This window comes from Mytilus californianus, unplaced genomic scaffold (genome assembly GCF_021869535.1).
Source record: "Mytilus californianus isolate M0D057914Y unplaced genomic scaffold, xbMytCali1.0.p SCAF_1, whole genome shotgun sequence".
Classification (NCBI taxonomy): domain Eukaryota; kingdom Metazoa; phylum Mollusca; class Bivalvia; order Mytilida; family Mytilidae; genus Mytilus; species Mytilus californianus.
The window spans coordinates 95,270,147-95,290,305 of record NW_026262581.1 but is presented as its reverse complement, the minus strand read 5'-3'; the positions used below and the strand labels follow the sequence as shown (position 1 = coordinate 95,290,305).

Sequence of the window (20,159 nt, the reverse complement as noted above, 5' to 3'; positions counted from 1 at the left end):
AAATAGTAACATTATCGTCATTTGAAACTAAATATGCTTTGACAATTGTAAAACCAGGTTTATTATATAATTGTAACCTTTATTATAATTGACTAGAAGATTACCTATTGGTCTTGTTACCAGCAAGAGATATTACCGTTGGTTGTTGCATACAAGGTCCCCTTTTCCCCTTATTATGAAAAATGTTTTACTGCTGGTTTGTTATTCTGCTTGAAGTTGTGTTTGAATATACCAAATTGTCTCTTGAAGTAAATTATTATTGTCTTTGCTACACCTTCAGTGACATGTTTACAGTGAGTTGTCTTTTGTGTTATGCAGGTCATGTAGCTGATGCATTACAGACTACCAAACCAGATGTGTATATAACTACTGATGGTGGATATTCATGGAGAAAGGTCTGGTACTCTCATAAATACTATAAGTAAACCACATTTGATTAAGTAAATGAACACTTTGATTCAATGGGTAAATACAAATTAAAACCATAATAAATGGAAGAAGGTTGCAGAGACAGGGCATTTGATAATATATGCTGTATATGTATATGTTCCTTGTCTTCTATTTTCATTATATGGCCAAGTGTATAAGCCACTGCAAAATACCTGGAAGGGCTTACTAAAATGAACCTGTAGAAATAATTTATCAATGTCACTAAATATATCATGATAAAATATATCAAGTAAAATTAGTGTTCTAAACTTCATTATCATATATTTATTCATTGATGGAAGCTTCAAACATCTAAATATCCTCTATGTAACAGCTTTTATAATTATGCTTTCTCAATGTAATAGTAAGTATTAATATTGAGAATACTTGGGCATGCTTGAAACTGCTTTCTAAAATGAATATACCATCCCTTATTGAATTTCTTTCAGTGACCGCTAAGATGAAAACCAGCAGTATTCTCTATCTTTCAGGCTTTAGATGGTCCCCATCATTATCACATAGCAGACAGTGGAAGTTTACTGGTGGCAGTTCCAGCAGATACCACTCAACCAAAAGTTATCAGATTTTCTACAGACGAGGGAAGATGTTGGCATACCTATGATTTCATTGGCAAGGAGAGTAATGAAACTGTCATGTTTACTGGACTGTTAACAGAGCCAGGGTCCAAGGCCTTGACTGTCAGTATATGGGGCTATAGACCAGACACAAAGAAGTGGACCACATTTATCATTGATTTCCAAAAAATATTCAAAAAGAAATGTGGTATGTATGATGAATTAGTGATGCCAAAACTTAAGTTAACTGTGTAGTATTTAATGGAATTTTAATTGACTTATCATCTAATTTATTTTGGCCATGAAGTTGTCTGTCTCACATAGTCTTGTCTTGGACTCTAACCCTAAGACTTTATTTTGACTAACCCCAATGACTTTTTGTCGAGCCTGCAACATTTATGTTGCGAAAGGGAGACATAGCAATCCTAGATTTTGTCCATTTGCACATTTAGGTTAAAGTTTTTTAAGACATCAATAACTTTGGCAAACCTTCATGGAATTTTAGGAAATTTGGACAGAATCTTGTTTATGACCAAAATATAATATCCAGAGCAAAATTTAGAAAATATTTATTTTCTTTTTTCTGATATTACTAATAAATGAACTTAGTTTTTTTTTACAGTTAACATTCAGATTTAGTCGGAGGTAAAAGTTTTTCAGTCATCAATAACTTTGTCAAAACTTCATTGAATTTTATGAAATTTGGACAGAAGCTTGTTTATGACCACCAGAGCGAAATTTTGCAAATATTTATTTTCATTTTTGTTGAGCCTGTGAATGCGAGACATAGTGATTCTAGATTCCGTCGTCGGCGTTGTCCACATTTAGGTTCAGTCTGTGGTTAAAGTTTTTTTAGACATCAATTACTTTGTCAAATCTACATGGAATTTTATGAAATTTGGACAGAAGAAGCTTGTTTATGACCAAAATACAGTATCCAGAGCAAAATTTTGAAAATATTTATTTTCATATTTCTGTATTTTATTAATTTAAGGACTAAGTTTTTTGTCGAGCCTGCGACTTTTGTCGCAGAAAGCTCGACATAGGGATAGCGATCCGGCGGCGGCGGCGGCGGCGTTAGCTAACTTCTTAAAAGCTTTATATTTTAGAAGATGGAAGACCTGGATGCTTCATACTTTGTATATGGATGCCTCATGTTACGAAGTTTCCGTCAGTCACATGTCCAATGTCCTTGACCTCATTTTCATGGTTCAGTGACTACTTGAAAAAAAAGTTCAGATTTTTTGTAATGTTAAATTCTCTCTTATTATAAGTAATAGGATAACTATATTTGGTATGTGCGTACCTTGCAAGGTCCTCATGCCCGTCAGACAGTTTTCACTTGACCTCGACCTCATTTCATGGATCAGTGAACAAGGTTAAGTTTTCGTGGTCAAGTCCATATCTCAGATACTATAAGCAATAGGTCTAGTATATTGGGTGTATGGAAGGACTGTAAGGTGTACATGTCCAACTGGCAGGTGTCATCTGACCTTGACCTCATTTTCATGGTTCAGTGGTTATAGTTAAGTTTTTGTGTTTTGGTCTGTTTTTCTTATACTGTATGCAATAGGTCTACTATATTAGGTGTATGGAATGATTGTAAGGTGTACATGTCTAGCTGGCAGGTGTCATCTGACCTTGACCTCATTTTCATGGTTCAGTGGTCAAAGTTAAGTTTTTGAGTTTTGGTCTTTTTTTCTAATACTGCATGCAATAGGTCAGCTATATTTGGTGTATGGAATGATTGTAAGGTGTACATGTCTAGCTGGCAGGTGTCATCTTACCTTGACCTCATTTTCATGGTTCAGTGGTCAAAGTTAAGTTTTTGAGTTTTGGTCTTTTTTTCTAATACTATATGCAATAGTTCAACTATATTTGGTGTATGGAAATATTTTATGATCTATATGTCAGTCACGCAGGTTTTATTTGACCTTGACCTCATTTTCAAGGTTCATTGCTCAGTGTTAAGTTTTTGTGTTTTCGTCTGTTTTTCTTAAACTATAAGCAATAGGTCAACTATATTTGTTGTATGGAAGAATTGTTAGCTGTACATGCCTGCCTAGCATGGTTCATCTCACCTTGACCTCATTTTCATGGTTCATTGGTCAATGTTTAGTTTACTTGGTTAATGTGAAGTTTATGTGACAGTTGTAATAAAGCTTTATATTTAGGACTATCAACATAATATCAATGATTAGTAAAGAAGGGGAGACATTTCAGGGTGTGCACTCTTGTTTTACAGTTAACATTCAGATTTAGTCTGAGGTTAAAGTTTTTCAGTCATTGATAACTTTGTCAAACCTTCATGGAATTTTATGAAATTTCGACAGAAGCTTGGTTATAACCAAAAAACAGTATACATCAATAACTTTGTCAAACCTACATGGAATTTTATGAAATTTGGACAGAAGCTTGTTTATGACCAAAATACAGTATCCAGAGTGAAATTTAGAAAATATTTATTTTCATTTTTCCGTATTTAACTGATAAATGGACTTAGTTTTTTTACAGTTAACAAGGGGTAAAGTTTGTTGCACATCAATTACTTTGTCAAAATTTCATTCATGTAGAATTTTATGAAACTTTGGCAGAAGCTTTTATTCAATTAAGAGATAATGTCTGAAGCAAACTTTTGAAAATACATTTTTTTTATTTTCAGTATTTTTCTAATAGATGGACTTAGTTTTTTACAGTAAACATTTATAGACAGTCTGGGATTACATTTTTTTGACATGATAAATTTGTAAATCTTCATGGATTGTTATGAAACTTGGACAGAAGCTAATCTTCAAGACCAAGAAATAGCATCTAAAGAAAAAGTTTGATTTTTTTTTAAATTGTGTATTTTTCTGATAAATGGATTTTTTTTAAGTCAACATTACTCTTTTACAAATTGTGAGATGGATGGAGAGTTGTCTCATTGGCACTCATACCACATCTTCTTATATCTAATTACACTTTTACACTGACAGCAGTAATCGCAGGCGAGACACAGGGTTCCGCAGAACCCCTTACAATTTTTTTTACAATAGATTTCACAAAGTTGTGTTTAAAAGTAGTTGAAATCTTATGATTTCCTATCATGCCAGACAAATTTTGTATTAAAAAAATATGTAACTTTCTATACAGTGCATTTCATTTTATAAAATGATGATTAGTTTAATATTTTCTGAGGTCTCTCCTTGCTTATTGATTCACCTACTTTTCATACAATACCTACAGTTACCAGATTTGATGCTCATTTTGCAGTTTGCATGGCGATTTAGAATACTAAGTGAAAGTAATGTTTGTAACATCAAATTTACATTAAGCATGCATATTTTATTGAAAATTCATAACTGTGTTATTTTGAGTTAGTGGTATTTATAGGTTTCATAACAAGGGAGAGTTAGATATCACTTGATATCAACTCGAATTTTTATACGACCGCAAACAAATTTTTGTGGTCGTATATTGGTATGACGTTGGCGTCGTCGTCGTCGTCGTCGTCCGAAGACACATTGGTTTTCGCACTCTAACTTTAGTTTAAGTGAATGGATCTCTATGAAATTTTACCACAAGGTTCAATACCACAAAAGGAAGGTTGGGATTGATTTTGGGGGTTATGGTACCAACAGTAAAGGAATTAGGGGCCAAAAAGGGGCCAAAAATAAGCATTTTTGTAACTTCCAGACATAACTTGTGTGTTAGTGTATGGATCTCTCTGACATTGTACAACAAGGTTCCATATCACAAAAGGAATGCTGGGATTGATTTTGGGGGTAATTGCCTCAAAATTTTAGGAATTAGGGGCCAAAAAAGGGGCAAAAAACAAGCATTTTTCTAGTTTCATGACAATAACTTGTGTGTAAGTGTATGGATCTTTCTGAAATTGTACTACAAGGTTCCATATCACAAAGGGAAAGCTAGAATTGAGTTTGGGGGTAATTGCCGAAACATTTAGGAATTGGGGGCCAAAAAGGGGCCAAAAATAAGCATTTTTCTAGTTTCCAGACAATAACTTGTGTTCAAGTGTATGGATCTCTCTGAAATTGTACTGCAAGGTACCATACCACAAAGGGAAGGCTGGGATTGATGATGGGGGTAATTGCCTCAATATTTTAAGAATTAGGGGCCAAAAAGGGGCAAAAAACAAGCATTTTTCTAGTTTCAGGACAATAACTTGTGTGTAAGTGTATGGATCTTTCTGAAATTGTACTACAAGGTTTCATATCACAAAGGGAAGGCTGGGATTGAGTTTGGGGGTGATGAATCATAAGGGGGTTCAAAAAATTTAGGGGGGGGGATTTTTTTTTTTTCCTTTTTTTTCTTTTTTTCCTTTTTTTTTCTTTTAAAATTTTCCATTTTAAGTTGGTTATTTCTGATTTATATTTAAAAGCAAATAATAATGATATGGTTGGAGATACACACCAAACAGGATGTGTAAATTATTATATAATAAGTATTGTGCAATAGCAAGAAATTTTCAATTGCACAGTATTGCACAATAGCAAGAAATCTTCAATTGCACAGTATTGTGCAATAGCAAGAAATATCCAATAGCACAATATTGCGCAATAGCAAGAAATTGTCAATTGTACAGTATTGCGCAATAGCAAGAAATATTTAATTGCACAGTATTGTGCAAAAGAAGATACTTCGTATAAATTGCTTATTTCTTGACCAATTTCAATGGGGTTTTATTCTTGACTTCTTGGGGTTCTTTAATATGCTGAATCTAACCGTGTATTAAGTTTTTGGATTTTGGGCCTCGTTTTTAAATTGGTCCACATTGAGGTCCAAAGGGTCCAAAAATAAACTTTTGTTTGATTTCATCAAAAATTGAATTATTGGGGTTCTTTGATATGCCGAATCTAACCGTGTATTTAGATTCTTAATTTTTTGTTCCGTTTTCAAATTGGTCTACATTAAGGTCCAAAGGGTCCAAAATTAAACTTAGTTTGATTTTAACAAAAATTTAATTCTTAGGGTTCTTTGATATTCTGAATCTAAACATGTATTTAGATTTTTGATTATGGGCCCAGTTTTCAAGTTGGTCCAAGTCGGGGTCCAAAATTAAACTTTGTTTGATTTCAACAAAAATTGAATATATGGGGTTCTTTGATATGCTGAATCTAACCATGTATTTAGAGTTTTGATTTTTGGGCCCCGTTATCAACTTTGTCCACATTGAGGTCAAAAGGGTCCAAAATTAAACTTTGTTTGATTTCATCAAAAATTGAATTCTTGGGGTTCTTTGATATGCTGAATCTTACCATGTATTTAGATTTTGGATATTGGACCATAATAGGTGAATGTCCAATTTAAAATTTTTAAGTTCTTAGACCACATTCATTCTGTGTCAGAAACCTATGCTGTGTCAAATATTTAATCACAATCCAAATGCAAAGCTGTATCAAGCTTGAATGTTGTGTCCATACTTGCCCCAACTGTTCAGGGTTCGACCTCTGCGGTCGTATCAAGCTGCGCCCTGCGGAGCATTTTGTTTTATTTCAATATAATAATAAATAATCCTTTGGGGAGTTATTTTTATACGCCCGTTTACGGGACATATAATGGTTTACGGTTGTCTGTCTGTTTGTCCGTCTGTTACGTTTCCGAGTTTTGGGGTTTTATTCATTACAAAAAGGGGGATTTTCCAGTTTTCGGACAATCACTCAAAAACACTTTCACCAATTTGCAAGAAACTTTGGTGAATTGTTTGCATTTATTGAGATGAGCTCCCTTTCGATTTTTATCAATTTTAAATGTTAAGTTTTCGAGTTATGGGGTTTTATTCATTACAAAAAGGGGGATTTTCAAGTTTTCGGACAATAACTCAAAAATGCCATGAGCAGTTTTCCTGAAACTTTGGTGAATTGTTTATATCTATTGACGTAAGCTCCCATTTAATTTTTATCAATTTCAGAATTTACGTTTACTTGTTATGGGGTTTTATTCATTGAAAAAAGGGGGATTTTCCAGTTTTCGGACAATAACTCAAAAACACTTTCACCAATTTGCAAGAAACTTTGGTGAATTGTTTGTATATATTGACATGAGCTCCCTTTCGATTTTTATCAATTTTAAATGTTACGTTTTCGAGTTATGGGGTTTTATTCATTACAAAAAGGGGGATTTTCCAGTTTTCAGACAATAACTCAAAAATGCCATGAGCAGTTTTCCTGAAACTTTGGTGAATTGTTTATATCTATTGACGTAAGCTCCCATTTAATTTTTATCAATTTCAGAATTTACGTTTACTTGTTATGGGGTTTTATTCATTGAAAAAAGGGGGATTTTCCAGTTTTCGGACAATAACTCAAAAATGCTGTCAGCAGTTTTCATGAAACTTTGGTAAATTGTTTATATCTATTGTTGTAAGCTCCCATTTGATTTTTATGAATTTTAGATTTTATGTTTCCAAGTTATGGGATTTTATTCATAAAAAAGGGGTGATTTTCAAGTTTTCGGACGATGTCCTTAAAGTGCTTTGAGCAATTTTCATTAAACTTTGGTGACTTATTTATATCTATTAAGATAATCTCCCATTAGTTTTTTATAAGTTTCTGATATAACATTGAGAAGTTATTGAACTTTATTCTTTGAAAACACGATGGGCTATCATGCGTTCCTGGCGCAGCTGTTTATTACTATTTAAATTAAATAACGAGAGTTGATATCAATTGATACCCAATTCTCATGAGTTGTTCAACCTATTTTTCTTATTGAAAACATCCTCATTGTGTTAAATAGAAAAGTCCGTAACTTGTTGATCTTCTATTTCCCACATACTAGTATGACATCATATGTCCTGTTACTGCTTCAAACTTTAACATCAGACATTTTAAAACATTGGTATTTCTCATTGATTTATACCCCAATATCTCCTTTATTTATCTAAAGTAGGGGGTTAATTTGTTTGACTATACAGTAAACATTATTGTGGAAGGCTATATCAAACCCCTCATGCATTTAATACATTTTATTTTCATGGTATTATTATTCTTTACAAGATAATATTGTATTATTCATCTGACCCCAGATACAGTTAATTTTATTTGTATGGCTGCCAATGTTACATTAGAGTTCATTTTATTTTATTTGAATAGATACTTCAACAGATTATGTAACATGGGTACCCCACGAAACAAATAATGAAAAAGGAAATATACAAGGATGCCTACTTGGAAAAAAAGAAACTTTTAAGAAAGTGAAAAAAGACTCATGGTATGTTGATAGCGTTTTTTGAGAGTATGATTTGAATGTTTCTTTTTATTAAAATAATATGTATAGAAATAAAGCATGTCTTATTATGAACAATCAATTACTATCATCCATGCAAGAAAAAGAAAAATTGTCTAAAAGAAAAAAATTGATCAAGGCAATATAATAAATGAAATTTCAATCTGTAATCCTTTTTTTTAATCTGTGAATTTGTTATCCATTATGTACAAGTTGAATAGTTCAACAGAAAATGATTTGATATGTCTGAAATTTTTCCATATAAAGGTGCTATAATGGTGCAGATTACCCATTGGAACATACAGGAGAATCCTGCACATGTGTCAGGGATGATTATGAATGGTAAGATCTGTATAATGGGTAGTGTCATAATATCATGAGTTTATTGTCATAAGAGTCACATTAGAGACATATGATACCAGAGTTTGCCAAATTATTATATTATTATTTTATTACTGTATTATAAAATTGTCATGTTATATATAGAAATATCATAAGGCTCTCTGGTTATTTTTTAATCAGTCACCTTTTCAAAGTTTTTTTTCTCATTTTCAGCATATTTTCAATAATTGGTTAAAAGTTGTGATGGATATATGTTTAAAATAAAGATTTTGTGAACAATGAAAGTCAAGAATTATCCAAAAATAAAAAAATGATAGAAGTCACATAAAGAAGGATGGTGAAGGGACTTATCATATTTAAAAAAAAGCAGTTATAATGAAATGAAAATGAAAATCTAAATGATTTTTGTCTCGCCTGTGATGAAAGTCACAGTATGCGAGACATAGGAATTACTATCAGGCGGTGGCAGCGGCGTAAACTATTTGTATAAAACTTTATGTTTCAGAAGGTAGAAGACCTGGAAGCTTCATACCTTGTAAGCAGATACCTTATGTTACGAAGTTTCCGTCCATTGTCCTTGACCTCATTTTCATGGTTCAGTGACTGCTTGAACAAAAATTTTAATTTTTTTGTCATGTGAATTTCTCACTTATTATGAGTACACATAATAGGATAACTATAATTGGTATATGGGTTCCTTGCAACGTCTACATGTCCGTCAGACAGGGTTAACCTGACCTTGACCGCAATTCATGGATCAGTGATCAAGGTTAAAGTCACGTGATTAGGTCCGTTTCTCAGATACTAGAAGCAATAGGTCAACTATATGTGGTGTATGGAATGATTGTAAGGAGTCCATGTCAAACTGGCAGTTTTCATCTGACCTTGACCTCATTTTCAGGGTTCATTGGTCATTGTTAAGTTTTTGTCTGTTTTACAAGTACTGTAAGCTATAGGTCAACTATATTTGGTGTATGGAATGATTGTAAGGTGTACATGTCTGTCTAGCTGGTGTCATCTGACCTTGACCTCATTATAATGGTTCATTGGTCAATGTTAAGTTTTTGTGTTTTGGTCTGTTTTTCAAGTACTATAAGCAATAGGTCAACTATATTTGTTGTATGGAACGATTGTAAGGTGTACATGTCTGTCTAGCCAGTATCATCTGACCTTGACCTCATTTCCATGGTTCATTGGTCAACATTAAGTTTTTATACCTCCTCAAAAAATTTGCATTTCGTATATTGCTATCATGTCGTCAGTGGCAGCGTCCGAAGACACATTTGGTATCCAGACAATAACTTTAGTTTAAGGCAATGGATCTCTAAGAAATTTTCCAGAAGGTTCAATACCACAAAAGGAAGGTTGGGATTGATTTTGGTGGTTATGGTACCAACAGTGTAGGAATTAGGAGCCAAAAAGGGACCAAAAACAAGCATTTTTGTCGAGCCTGCGACTTTTGTCGCAGAAAGCTCGACATAGGGATAGTGATCTGGTGGCAGCGGCGTTAGCTAACTTCTTAAAAGCTTTATATTTTAGAAGGTGGAAGACCTGGATGCTTCATACTTTGTACATGTATATAGATGCCTCATGTTACGAAGTTTCCGTCAGTCACATGTCCAATGTCCTTGACCTCATTTTCATGGTTCAGTGACTACTTGAAAAAAAAGTTCAGATTTTTTGGAATGTTAAATTCTCTCTTATTATAAGTAATAGGATAACTATATTTGGTATGTGCGTACCTTGCAAGGTCCTCATGCCCGTCAGACAGTTTTCACTTGACCTCGACCTCATTTCATGGATCAGTGAACAAGGTTAAGTTTTCGTGGTCAAGTCCATATCTGAGATACTATAAGCAATAGATATACTATATTTGGTGTATGTAATGATAGTAAAGTGTACATGTCCAACTGGCAGGTGTCATCTGACCTTGACCTTATTTTCATGGTTCAGTGGTCATAGTTTAGTTTTTGTGTTTTGGTCTGTTTTTCTAATACTGTATGCAATAGGTCAACTGTATTTGGTGTATGGAAATATTTTACGATGTTCATGTCAGTCTGTCAAGTTTTATTTGACCTTGACCTCATTTTCACGGTCCATTGCTCAATGTTAAGTTTTTGTGTTTTGGTCTGTTTTTCTAATACTGTATGCAGTAGGTCAACTATATTTGGTGTATGCAAATATTTTACGATGTACATGTCAGTCTGGCATGTTTTATTTGACCTTGACCTCATTTTCAAGGTTCATTGCTAAATGTTAAGTTTTTGTGTTTTGGTCTGTTTTCCTTATACTGTATGCAGTAGGTTAACTATATTTGGTGTATGGAAATATTTAATGATGAACATGTCAGTCTGGCATGTTTTATTTGACCTTGACCTCATTTTCATGGTTCATTGCTTATGTTAAGTTTTTGTGTTTTGGTCTGTTTTTCGTACACTTTAAGCAATAGGTCAACTATATTTGGTGTATGGAATGATTGTAAGGTGAATATGTCTGTCTGGCAGGTATCATCTGACCTTCACCTCATTTTCATGGTTGATTGGTCAATGTTCAGTTTTCCTGGTTAACTTTTTTTCTTAGATACCTTAAGCAATAGGTCAACTATATTTGGAATGATTTTAATGTGTACATGTCTGTCTGGCAGGGTTCAAATGACCTTGACTTCATTTTCATGGTTCATTGAACAATATATATACTTTCCATGGTTTGGTCTGTTTCTTTTATACTATAAGCAATAGGTCATTTATATTCTGTGTATGGAGGGATTGTATTAAAGGTGTACATGTATTTCCGGCTTGGTTTATCTGACCTTGACCTCATTTTCTTGGATCATAAATGTTAATGTGATACTTGTAGTAAAACTTGATATGTAGGACTATCAACATAAAATCAATGGTCAGTATAGTAGACATTTCAGCGTGTGCACTCTTGTTGTAGTTTCCAGACAATAACTTGTGTGTTAGTGTATAGATTCTCAGAAATTGTACCACAAGGTTCAATATCACAAAGGGAAGGCTGGGATTGAGTTTGGGAGTAATTGCCCCAACAGTTCAGGAATTAGGGGCAAAAAAGGGGCCATAAACAAGCATTTTCTAGTTTCCAGACAGCAACTTGTGTTTAAGTGTATGAATCTCTCTAAAATTGTACTACAAGGTTCCATACCACAAAGGGAAGGCTAGGATTAATTTGGGGGTAATTACTCCAAGGGGGAGGAGGTTCAAAAAGTTTGGGGGGGATTTTTTTTTTCCAATTTTTTTGGGGGGTTCATATCTATTTTTCTTCAAAATTTTTGAAATTTCAAATGATTGCACAGTATTGGGCAATAGCAAGAAATCTTCAATTGCACAGTATTGCATAATAGCAAGAAATCTTCAATTGCACAGTATTGCGCAATAGCACAGTTTTGCGCAATAGTAAGAAATCTTCAATTGCAAAGTAATGTGCAATAGCACAGTATTGCACAATAGCACAGTATTGAGCAATAGCACAGTATTGCGCATTAGCAATAAATCTTCAATTAAACTGTATTGGGCAATGGCAAGAAATCTTCAACTGCACAGTATTGGGCAATAGCAAGAAATCTTCAATTGCACAGTATTGCACAATAGCAAGAAATTTCCAATTGCACAGTATTGGGCAGTAGCAAGAAATCTTCAATTGCACAGTATTGCGCAATAGTAAGAAATCTTCAATTGCACAGTATTGCCCAATAGTCACAGTATTGCCCAATAGCAAGAAATTTTCAATTATACAGTATTGCGCAAAAGCAGGAAAGCTTCAATTGGCCAGTATTGCGCAATAGCACAGTATTGCGTAACAACAGGGTATTGCGCAATAGCAAGATATCTTCAATTGCACAGTATTGCACAATAGCAAGAAATCTTAAATTGCACAGTATTGCGCAATAACACAGTATTGTGCAATAGCAAGAAATCTTCAATTGCACAGTATTGCCCAATAGCACAGTATTGCACAATAGCAAGAAATCTTCAATTGCACAGTATTGCCCAATAGCACAGTATTGGGCAATAGCAAGAAATCTTCAATTGCACAGTTTTGCGCAATAGCAAGAAATTTTCAATTATACAGTATTGCGCAATAGCAGGAAAGCTTCTATTGGCCAGTATTGCGTACCAACACAGTATTGCGCAATAGCAAGAAACCTTCAATTGCACAGTATTGCACAATAGCAAGAAATCTTAAATTACACAGTATTGCGCAATAGCAAGAAATCTTCAATTGAAAATAAATACAAATCTTTTAACCAATTTCAATGGGATTAATTTAAAGTCTTTAATTTTTGGGGGTTCTAACCAAGTATTACTTTTTCTCATCACTTGGCGTCCGTCGTCCGGCGTCGTCCGTCGTCGGCGTTAACTTTTTACATTTTGAACTTCTTCTAAAGAACCACTGAATGGAATGAAACCAAACATGGCATGAATGTTCCTTATGAGATGCTGACCAAGTGTTGTTACTTTGTAGCCGATCCATCATCCAAGATGGCCGCCAGCGGGGGACTTAGTTTAACATAGGACCCTATGGGAAATGCGTACAAATGACTTCTTTTAGAGAACCACTGAATGGAACGAAACCAAACATGGCATGAATGTTCCTTATGAGGTGCTCACCAAGTGTTGTTACTTTGTAGCCGATCCATCATCCAAGATGGCAGACAGCGGGGGACTTAGTTTAACATAGGACCCTATGGGAAATGCATACAAATGACTTCTTTTAGAGAACCACTGAATGGAATAAAACCAAACATGGCATGAATGTTCCTTATGAGGTGCTGACCATGTGTTGTTACTTTGTAGCCGATCCATCATCCAAGATGGCCGCCATCGGGGAACTTAGTTTAACATAGGACCCTATGGGAAATACATACAAATGTCTTCTTTTAGAGAACCACTGAATGGAATGAAACCAAACATGGCATGAATGTTCCTTATGAGGTTCTGACCAAGTGTTGTTACTTTGTAGCTGATCCATCATCCAAGATGGCCGCCATCGGGGGACTTAGTTTAACATAGGAACCTATGGGAAATACATACAAATGTCTTCTTTTAGAGAACCACTGAATGGAATAAAACCAAACATGGCATGAATGTTCCTTATGAGGTGCTGACCAAGTGTTGTTACTTTGCAGTCGGTCCATCATCCAAGATGGCCGACAGCAGGGGACTTAGTTTAACAAAGGACCTATGGGAAATACATACAAATGTCTTCTTTTAGTGAACCACTGAATGGAATGAAACCAAACATTTCATGAATCTTTATGAGATGCTGACCAAGTGTTGTTACTTTGCTGTCGATCCATCATCCAAGATGGCCGCTAGGGGGGGGGGGGGGGGGGGGGGGGGCTTAGTTTAACATAGGACCCTATGGGAAATACATACAAATGTCTTCTTTTAGAGTACCAACTGAATGGAATGAAACCAAACATGGCATGAATGTTCCTTATGAAGTGCTGACCAAGTGTTGCTACTTTGTTGCCGATTTACTCTTCAAGATGGCCACCAGGATATTTTATTAAATAACGGGACCAATATTAATCAAAATTTGGCCTCAATCATTATTTGGGTATCTGTTATTATTTTTATCTATCTTTACATGATTTCTAAAACCAAAGTAGAGTCAGGTGAGCGACACAGGCTCTTGAGAGCCTCTAGTTTGGATATTGGGCCCCATTTTTAAATTGGTCTACATTGAGGTCAAAAGGGTCCAAAATTAAACTTTGTTTGATTTCATCAAAAACTGAAATATTGCGGCTGTATGATATGCTGAATCTTATTGTGCATTTAGATTTTTTATTTTGGGCCCTGTTTTCAAATAAGTCCATATTAAGGTTTGAAGGGTCCAAAATTAAACTTTGTTTGATTTCAACAAAAATTAAATTTTTTGTGTTTTTTTATATGCTGAATCTAACCATGTTGTTAGATTTTGGATATCAGACCATTCTAGGTAAATTAAATGTCCCATTTCAAATTTTTAAGATCTTTGACCACATTTATTTTGTGTCAGAAACCTATATTATGTCAAAAATTTGATCACAATCCTAATTCAGAAAGTATCAAGCTTGAATATTGTGTCCAAACTTGCCCCAACTGTTCAGGGTTAGACCTCTGCGGTCGTATCAGGCTGTGCTTGGTGAAGCATTTATGGTGTTTTGGTCTGTTTTTCAATTACCATAAGCAATGGGTCAACTATATTTGGTGTATGGAATAATTGTAAGATGTACATGTCTGTGTGACAGTTTTTATCTGACCTTGACCTCATTGTCATGGATCTTTAAAAATGTTTAGTTTATGTGATACTTGCAGTAAAACCTTTGTCTTTAAGACTTTCAACATAAAATCAATGGTCAGTAAAACAGGCGAGACATTTCAGCGTGTGCACTCTTGTTAAACAGAGTATTGCTGGTATTAGTTCAATATTTTTTGTCATTTTTGAGATATTAAGACTTAATATTGTACTTTAATATTACCAATAATCTCGAGGGCTCGTGATTTCATTAAATTTCGTCAAGTTTCTATGAACAAATCTGTGGTATAAATCTCTGGTAACATGAATGTCTTTAATAGACAGACTGAAAACTATTGTATGTTTACATGTAATTACAACTTACAAGATGTACAGTCTTTCCATTATGTTACAGTTGGTGCACTTTAATGCAAAGTAAAAGTAATATGGCGATATTTTGGATTTTGATGAAGTTTCGTATGCACTTAGAATATAATTGAACTGCATCTGAATATTGAAAAAGTATAGATGTAGCATTTATATTTGCGAAGATAAAATTGATTAAAAATATGTTAAAATAGGTTTACAAATATAAAGAATGTATGTAAAAAGCAGTGAAAAATATACAATTCTTCACATTAAATTGCAATTTCCTGAAATTCCATCCTCTGAGAAATTTTAAATGGGTTAACAAGACCACTGCAAAAGGTTGCAATAACAAATACATAAAAGCCAAAGAGATTTAAATAAAACAACATTGTAAAATACCAAAAAAATAATAATGCATGTATTATAAAAATATTTCAGTGATTATGGGTTTTACAGACCTGATGGTAGGGATGATTGTGTAGAACAGCCTAATTTTAATTTACCTAAGGTGGATGTATGTAAGCAAGGTCACGAAGAACAAGTTATAACACAAGGGTAGGTATCCTTATTTTAACTTAATTTAACTAAAGTTGATTTATGGAAGCAAGAGTCAGCAACCTCCAAAAATCCTTGAAAAACATAATAGTCATCTAGAGATCATCAAAGACTTATAAGTTCTCAAATACTTGATGTATGGCTTGATATGTCTAACTATGAAATATTCAGACTTTTTATTAGGTATTATGTGCATATTTTATTGTGTTTTGCATGAAATATTTCAATGGTCATTGGATAAATGCATACTTCAAATTGAATTATTTTAATTAAGTAAACAAGGTACACATATAATAATATATGAAAATAATGTGTCCGTTCCTGCATCACAGTATAATTATACCCCACGCAACGAGTTGCGGAGGGTATAATGTTTTTGACCCGTCCGTCCGTCCGTCTGTCTGTCCGTCAGTCTGTCAGTCCTGTTTCTTGTCATCGCAACTCCTCTCAAACCACACAACAGAGTTTCACGAAACTTTTTTAGATAATAAGGACATACTATGTAGTTGTGCATATCGACAGGAAATTACGATTCAATTCTTTTTCTAGGAGTTACGCCCCTTTGAACTTATTGACTTTAATGTACTACTGCAACAGTTTGTCATCGCAACTCCTCTCAAACCACACAACAGAATTTCATGAAACCTTTTCAGATAATAAGGACATACTACATAGATGTGCATATCGACAGGAAATTACGATTCAATTTTTTTTCCAGGAGTTACACCCCTTTGAACTTATTTGCCCAATATACTACTGCAACCTTTTGTCATCGCAACTCCTCTCAAACCACACAACAGAATTTCATGAAACCTTTTCAGATAATAAGGACATACTATGTAGATGTGCTTATCGACAGGAAATTACGATTCAATTTTTTTTCCAGGAGTTACGCTCCTTTGAACTTATTTGCCCAATATACTACTGCAACCTTTTGTCATCGCAACTCCTCTCAAACCACACAACAGAATTTCATGAAACTGTGTAGATAATAAGGACATAATATGTAGATGTGCATATCGACAGGAAATTACGATTCATTTTTTTTTCCAGGAGTTACGCCCCTTTGAACTTATTTGCCCAATATACTACTGCAACCTTTTGTCATCGCAACTCCTCTCAAACCACACAACAGAATTTCATGAAACCTTTTCAGATAATAAGGACATACTATGTAGATGTGCTTATCGACAGGAAATTACGATTCAATTTTTTTTCCAGGAGTTACGCTCCTTTGAACTTATTTGCCCAATATACTACTGCAACCTTTTGTCATCGCAACTCCTCTCAAACCACACAACAGAATTTCATGAAACTGTGTAGATAATAAGGACATAATATGTAGATGTGCATATTGACAGGAAATTATGATTCAATTTTTTTTTCTGATACAATTTTTATACGACCGCAAAAATTAAAATTTTTTTGGTCGTATATTGGTATGACGTTGGCGTCGTCGTCTTCGTCGTCCGAAGACACATTGGTTTTCGCACTCTAACTTTAGTTTAAGTGAATGGATCTCCATGAAATTTAACCATAAGGTTCAATACCAGGAAAGGAAGGTTGGGATTGATTTTGGGGGTTATGGTACCAACAGTTAAGGAATTAGGGGCCAAAAAGGGGCCAAAAATAAGCATTTTTGTAACTTCCAGACAATAACTTGTGTGTAAGTGTATGGATCTCTCTGACATTGTACCACAAGGTTCCATATCACAAAGGGAAGGCTGTAATTGATTTTGGGGGTAATTGCCTCAAAATGTTAGGAATTAGGGGCCAAAAAAGGGGCAAAAAACAAGCATTTTTCTAGTTTCATGACAATAACTTGTGTGTAAGTGTTTGGATATTTCTGAAATTGTACTACAAGGTTCCATATCACAAAGGGAAAGCTGGAATTGAGTTTGGGGGTAATTGCCCGAAACGTTTAGGAATTGGGGGCCAAAAAGGGGCCAAAAATAAGCATTTTTCTAGTTTCCAGACAATAACTTGTGTTCAAGTGTATGGATCTCTCTGAAATTGTACTGCAAGGTACCATACCACAAAGGGAAGGCTGAGATTGAGTTTGGGGGTGATGAATCATAAGGGGGTTCAAAAAATTTTGGGGGGGGATTTTTTTTTTTCTTTTTTTTTTCTTTTTTTCCTTTTTTTTTTCTTTTAAAATTTAAAATTTTAAGTTGGTTATTTCTGATTTATATTTAAAAGCAAATAATAATGATATGGTAGGAGATACACACCAAACAGGATGTGTAAATTATTATATAATAAGTATTGTGCAATAGCAAGAAATTTTCAATTGCACAGTATTGCACAATAGCAAGAAATCTTCAATTGCACAGTATTGCGCAATAGCAAGAAATCTTCAATTGCACAGTATTGCGCAATAGCAAGAAATATCCAATAGCACAATATTGCGCAATAGCAAGAAATTGTCAATTGTACAGTATTGCGCAATAGCAAGAAATAATCAATTGCACAGTATTGTGCAAAAGAAGATACTTCGTATAAATTGCTTATTTCTTGATCAATTTCAATGGGGTTTTATTCTTGAATTCTTGGGGTTCTTTAATATGCTGAATCTAACCGTGTATTTAGTTTTAGGATTTTGGGCCCCGTTTTTAAATTGGTCCACATTGAGGTCCAAAGGGTCCAAAATTTAACTTTGTTTGATTTCATCAAAAATTGAATTATTGGGGTTCTTTGATATGCTGAATCTAACCGTGTATTTAGATTCTTAATTTTTGGTTCTGTTTTCAAATTGGTCTACATAAAGGTCCAAAGGGTCCAAAATTAAACTTTGTTTGATTTCAACAAAAATTGAATATATGGGGTTCTTTGATATGCTGAATCTAACCATGTATTTAGATTTTTTATTATGGGCCCAGTTTTCAAGTTGGTCCAAATCGGGGTCCAAAATTAAACTTTGTTTGATTTCAACAAAAATTGAATATATGGGGTTCTTTGATATGCTGAATCTAACCATGTATTTAGATTTTTGATTATGGGCCCAGTTTTCAAGTTGGTCCAAATCGGGGTCCAAAATTAAACTTTGTTTGATTTCATCAAAAATTGAATATATGGGGTTCTTTGATATGCTGAATCTAACTATGTATTTAGATTTTTGATTGTTGGGCCCCGTTATCAACTTTGTCCACATTGAGATCAAAAGGGTCCAAAATTAAACTTTGTTTGATTTCATCAAAAATTGAATATATGGGGTTCTTTGATATGCTGAATCTAACCATGTATTTAGATTTTTGATTATGGGCCCAGTTTTCAAGTTGGTCCAAATCGGGGTCCAAAATTAAACTTTGTTTGATTTCAACAAAAATTGAATATATGGGGTTCTTTGATATGCTGAATCTAACCATGTATTTAGATTTTTGATTATGGGCCCAGTTTTCAAGTTGGTCCAAATCGGGGTCCAAAATTAAACTTTGTTTGATTTCAACAAAAATTGAATATATGGGGTTCTGTAATATGCTGAATCTAACCGTGTATTAAGTTTTTGGATTTTAGGCCCCGTTTTTAAATTGGTCCACATTGAAGTCCAAAGGGTCCAAAATTAAACTTTGTTTGATTTCATCAAAAATTGAATACATGGGGTTCTTTGATATGCTGAATCTAACCATGTATTTAGATTTTTGATTATGGGCCCAGTTTTCAAGTTGGTCCAAATCGGGGTCCAAAATTAAACTTTGTTTGATTTCAACAAAAATTGAATATATGGGGTTCTTTGATATGCTGAATCTAACCATGTATTTAGATTTTTGATTATGGACCCAGTTTTCAAGTTGGTCCAAATCGGGGTCCAAAATTAAACTTTGTTTGATTTCAACAAAAATTGAATATATGGGGTTCTGTAATATGCTGAATCTAACCGTGTATTAAGTTTTTGGATTTTGGGCCCCGTTTTTAAATTGGTCCACATTGAGATCAAAAGGGTCCAAAATTAAACTTTGTTTGATTTCATCAAAAATTGAATATATGGGGTTCTTTGATATGCTGAATCTAACCATGTATTTAGATTTTTGATTATGGGCCCAGTTTTCAAGTTGGTCCAAATCGGGGTCCAAAATTAAACTTTGTTTGATTTCAACAAAAATTGAATATATGGGGTTCTTTGATATGCTGAATCTAACCATGTATTTAGATTTTTGATTATGGGCCCAGTTTTCAAGTTGGTCCAAATCGGGGTCCAAAATTAAACTTTGTTTGATTTCAACAAAAATTGAATATATGGGGTTCTGTAATATGCTGAATCTAACCGTGTATTAAGTTTTTGGATTTTGGGCCCCGTTTTTAAATTGGTCCACATTGAAGTCCAAAGGGTCCAAAATTTAACTTTGTTTGTTTTCATCAAAAATTGAATTATTGGGGTTCTTTGATATGCCAAATCTAACCGTGTATTTAGATTCTTAATTTTTG

The 20,159-nt window shown here is 34.0% G+C and overlaps 1 protein-coding gene and 1 long non-coding RNA gene across 4 annotated transcripts in view; one reads left to right on the top strand and one right to left on the bottom strand.

Moving 5' to 3' along the window:
• The window catches only part of LOC127710318 (sortilin-like), a 66,401-nt gene that overhangs the window by 31,585 nt on the left and 14,657 nt on the right, over positions 1-20,159 (top strand). For both annotated transcript variants that reach the window (XM_052216122.1, XM_052216121.1), the window contains 5 exons: positions 319-395; positions 921-1,212; positions 8,099-8,216; positions 8,499-8,573; positions 15,621-15,737. In XM_052216122.1, coding sequence (XP_052072082.1) covers positions 319-395; positions 921-1,212; positions 8,099-8,216; positions 8,499-8,573; positions 15,621-15,737 — 679 coding nt within the window. The remainder of the gene's footprint in view (positions 1-318; positions 396-920; positions 1,213-8,098; positions 8,217-8,498; positions 8,574-15,620; positions 15,738-20,159) is intronic.
• Positions 5,807-20,159, bottom strand: part of LOC127710947 (uncharacterized) — a 40,819-nt gene continuing 26,466 nt past the window's right edge. For both annotated transcript variants that reach the window (XR_007986415.1, XR_007986413.1), the window contains exon 2: positions 5,807-6,356. This is a non-coding gene — a long non-coding RNA (uncharacterized LOC127710947). The remainder of the gene's footprint in view (positions 6,357-20,159) is intronic.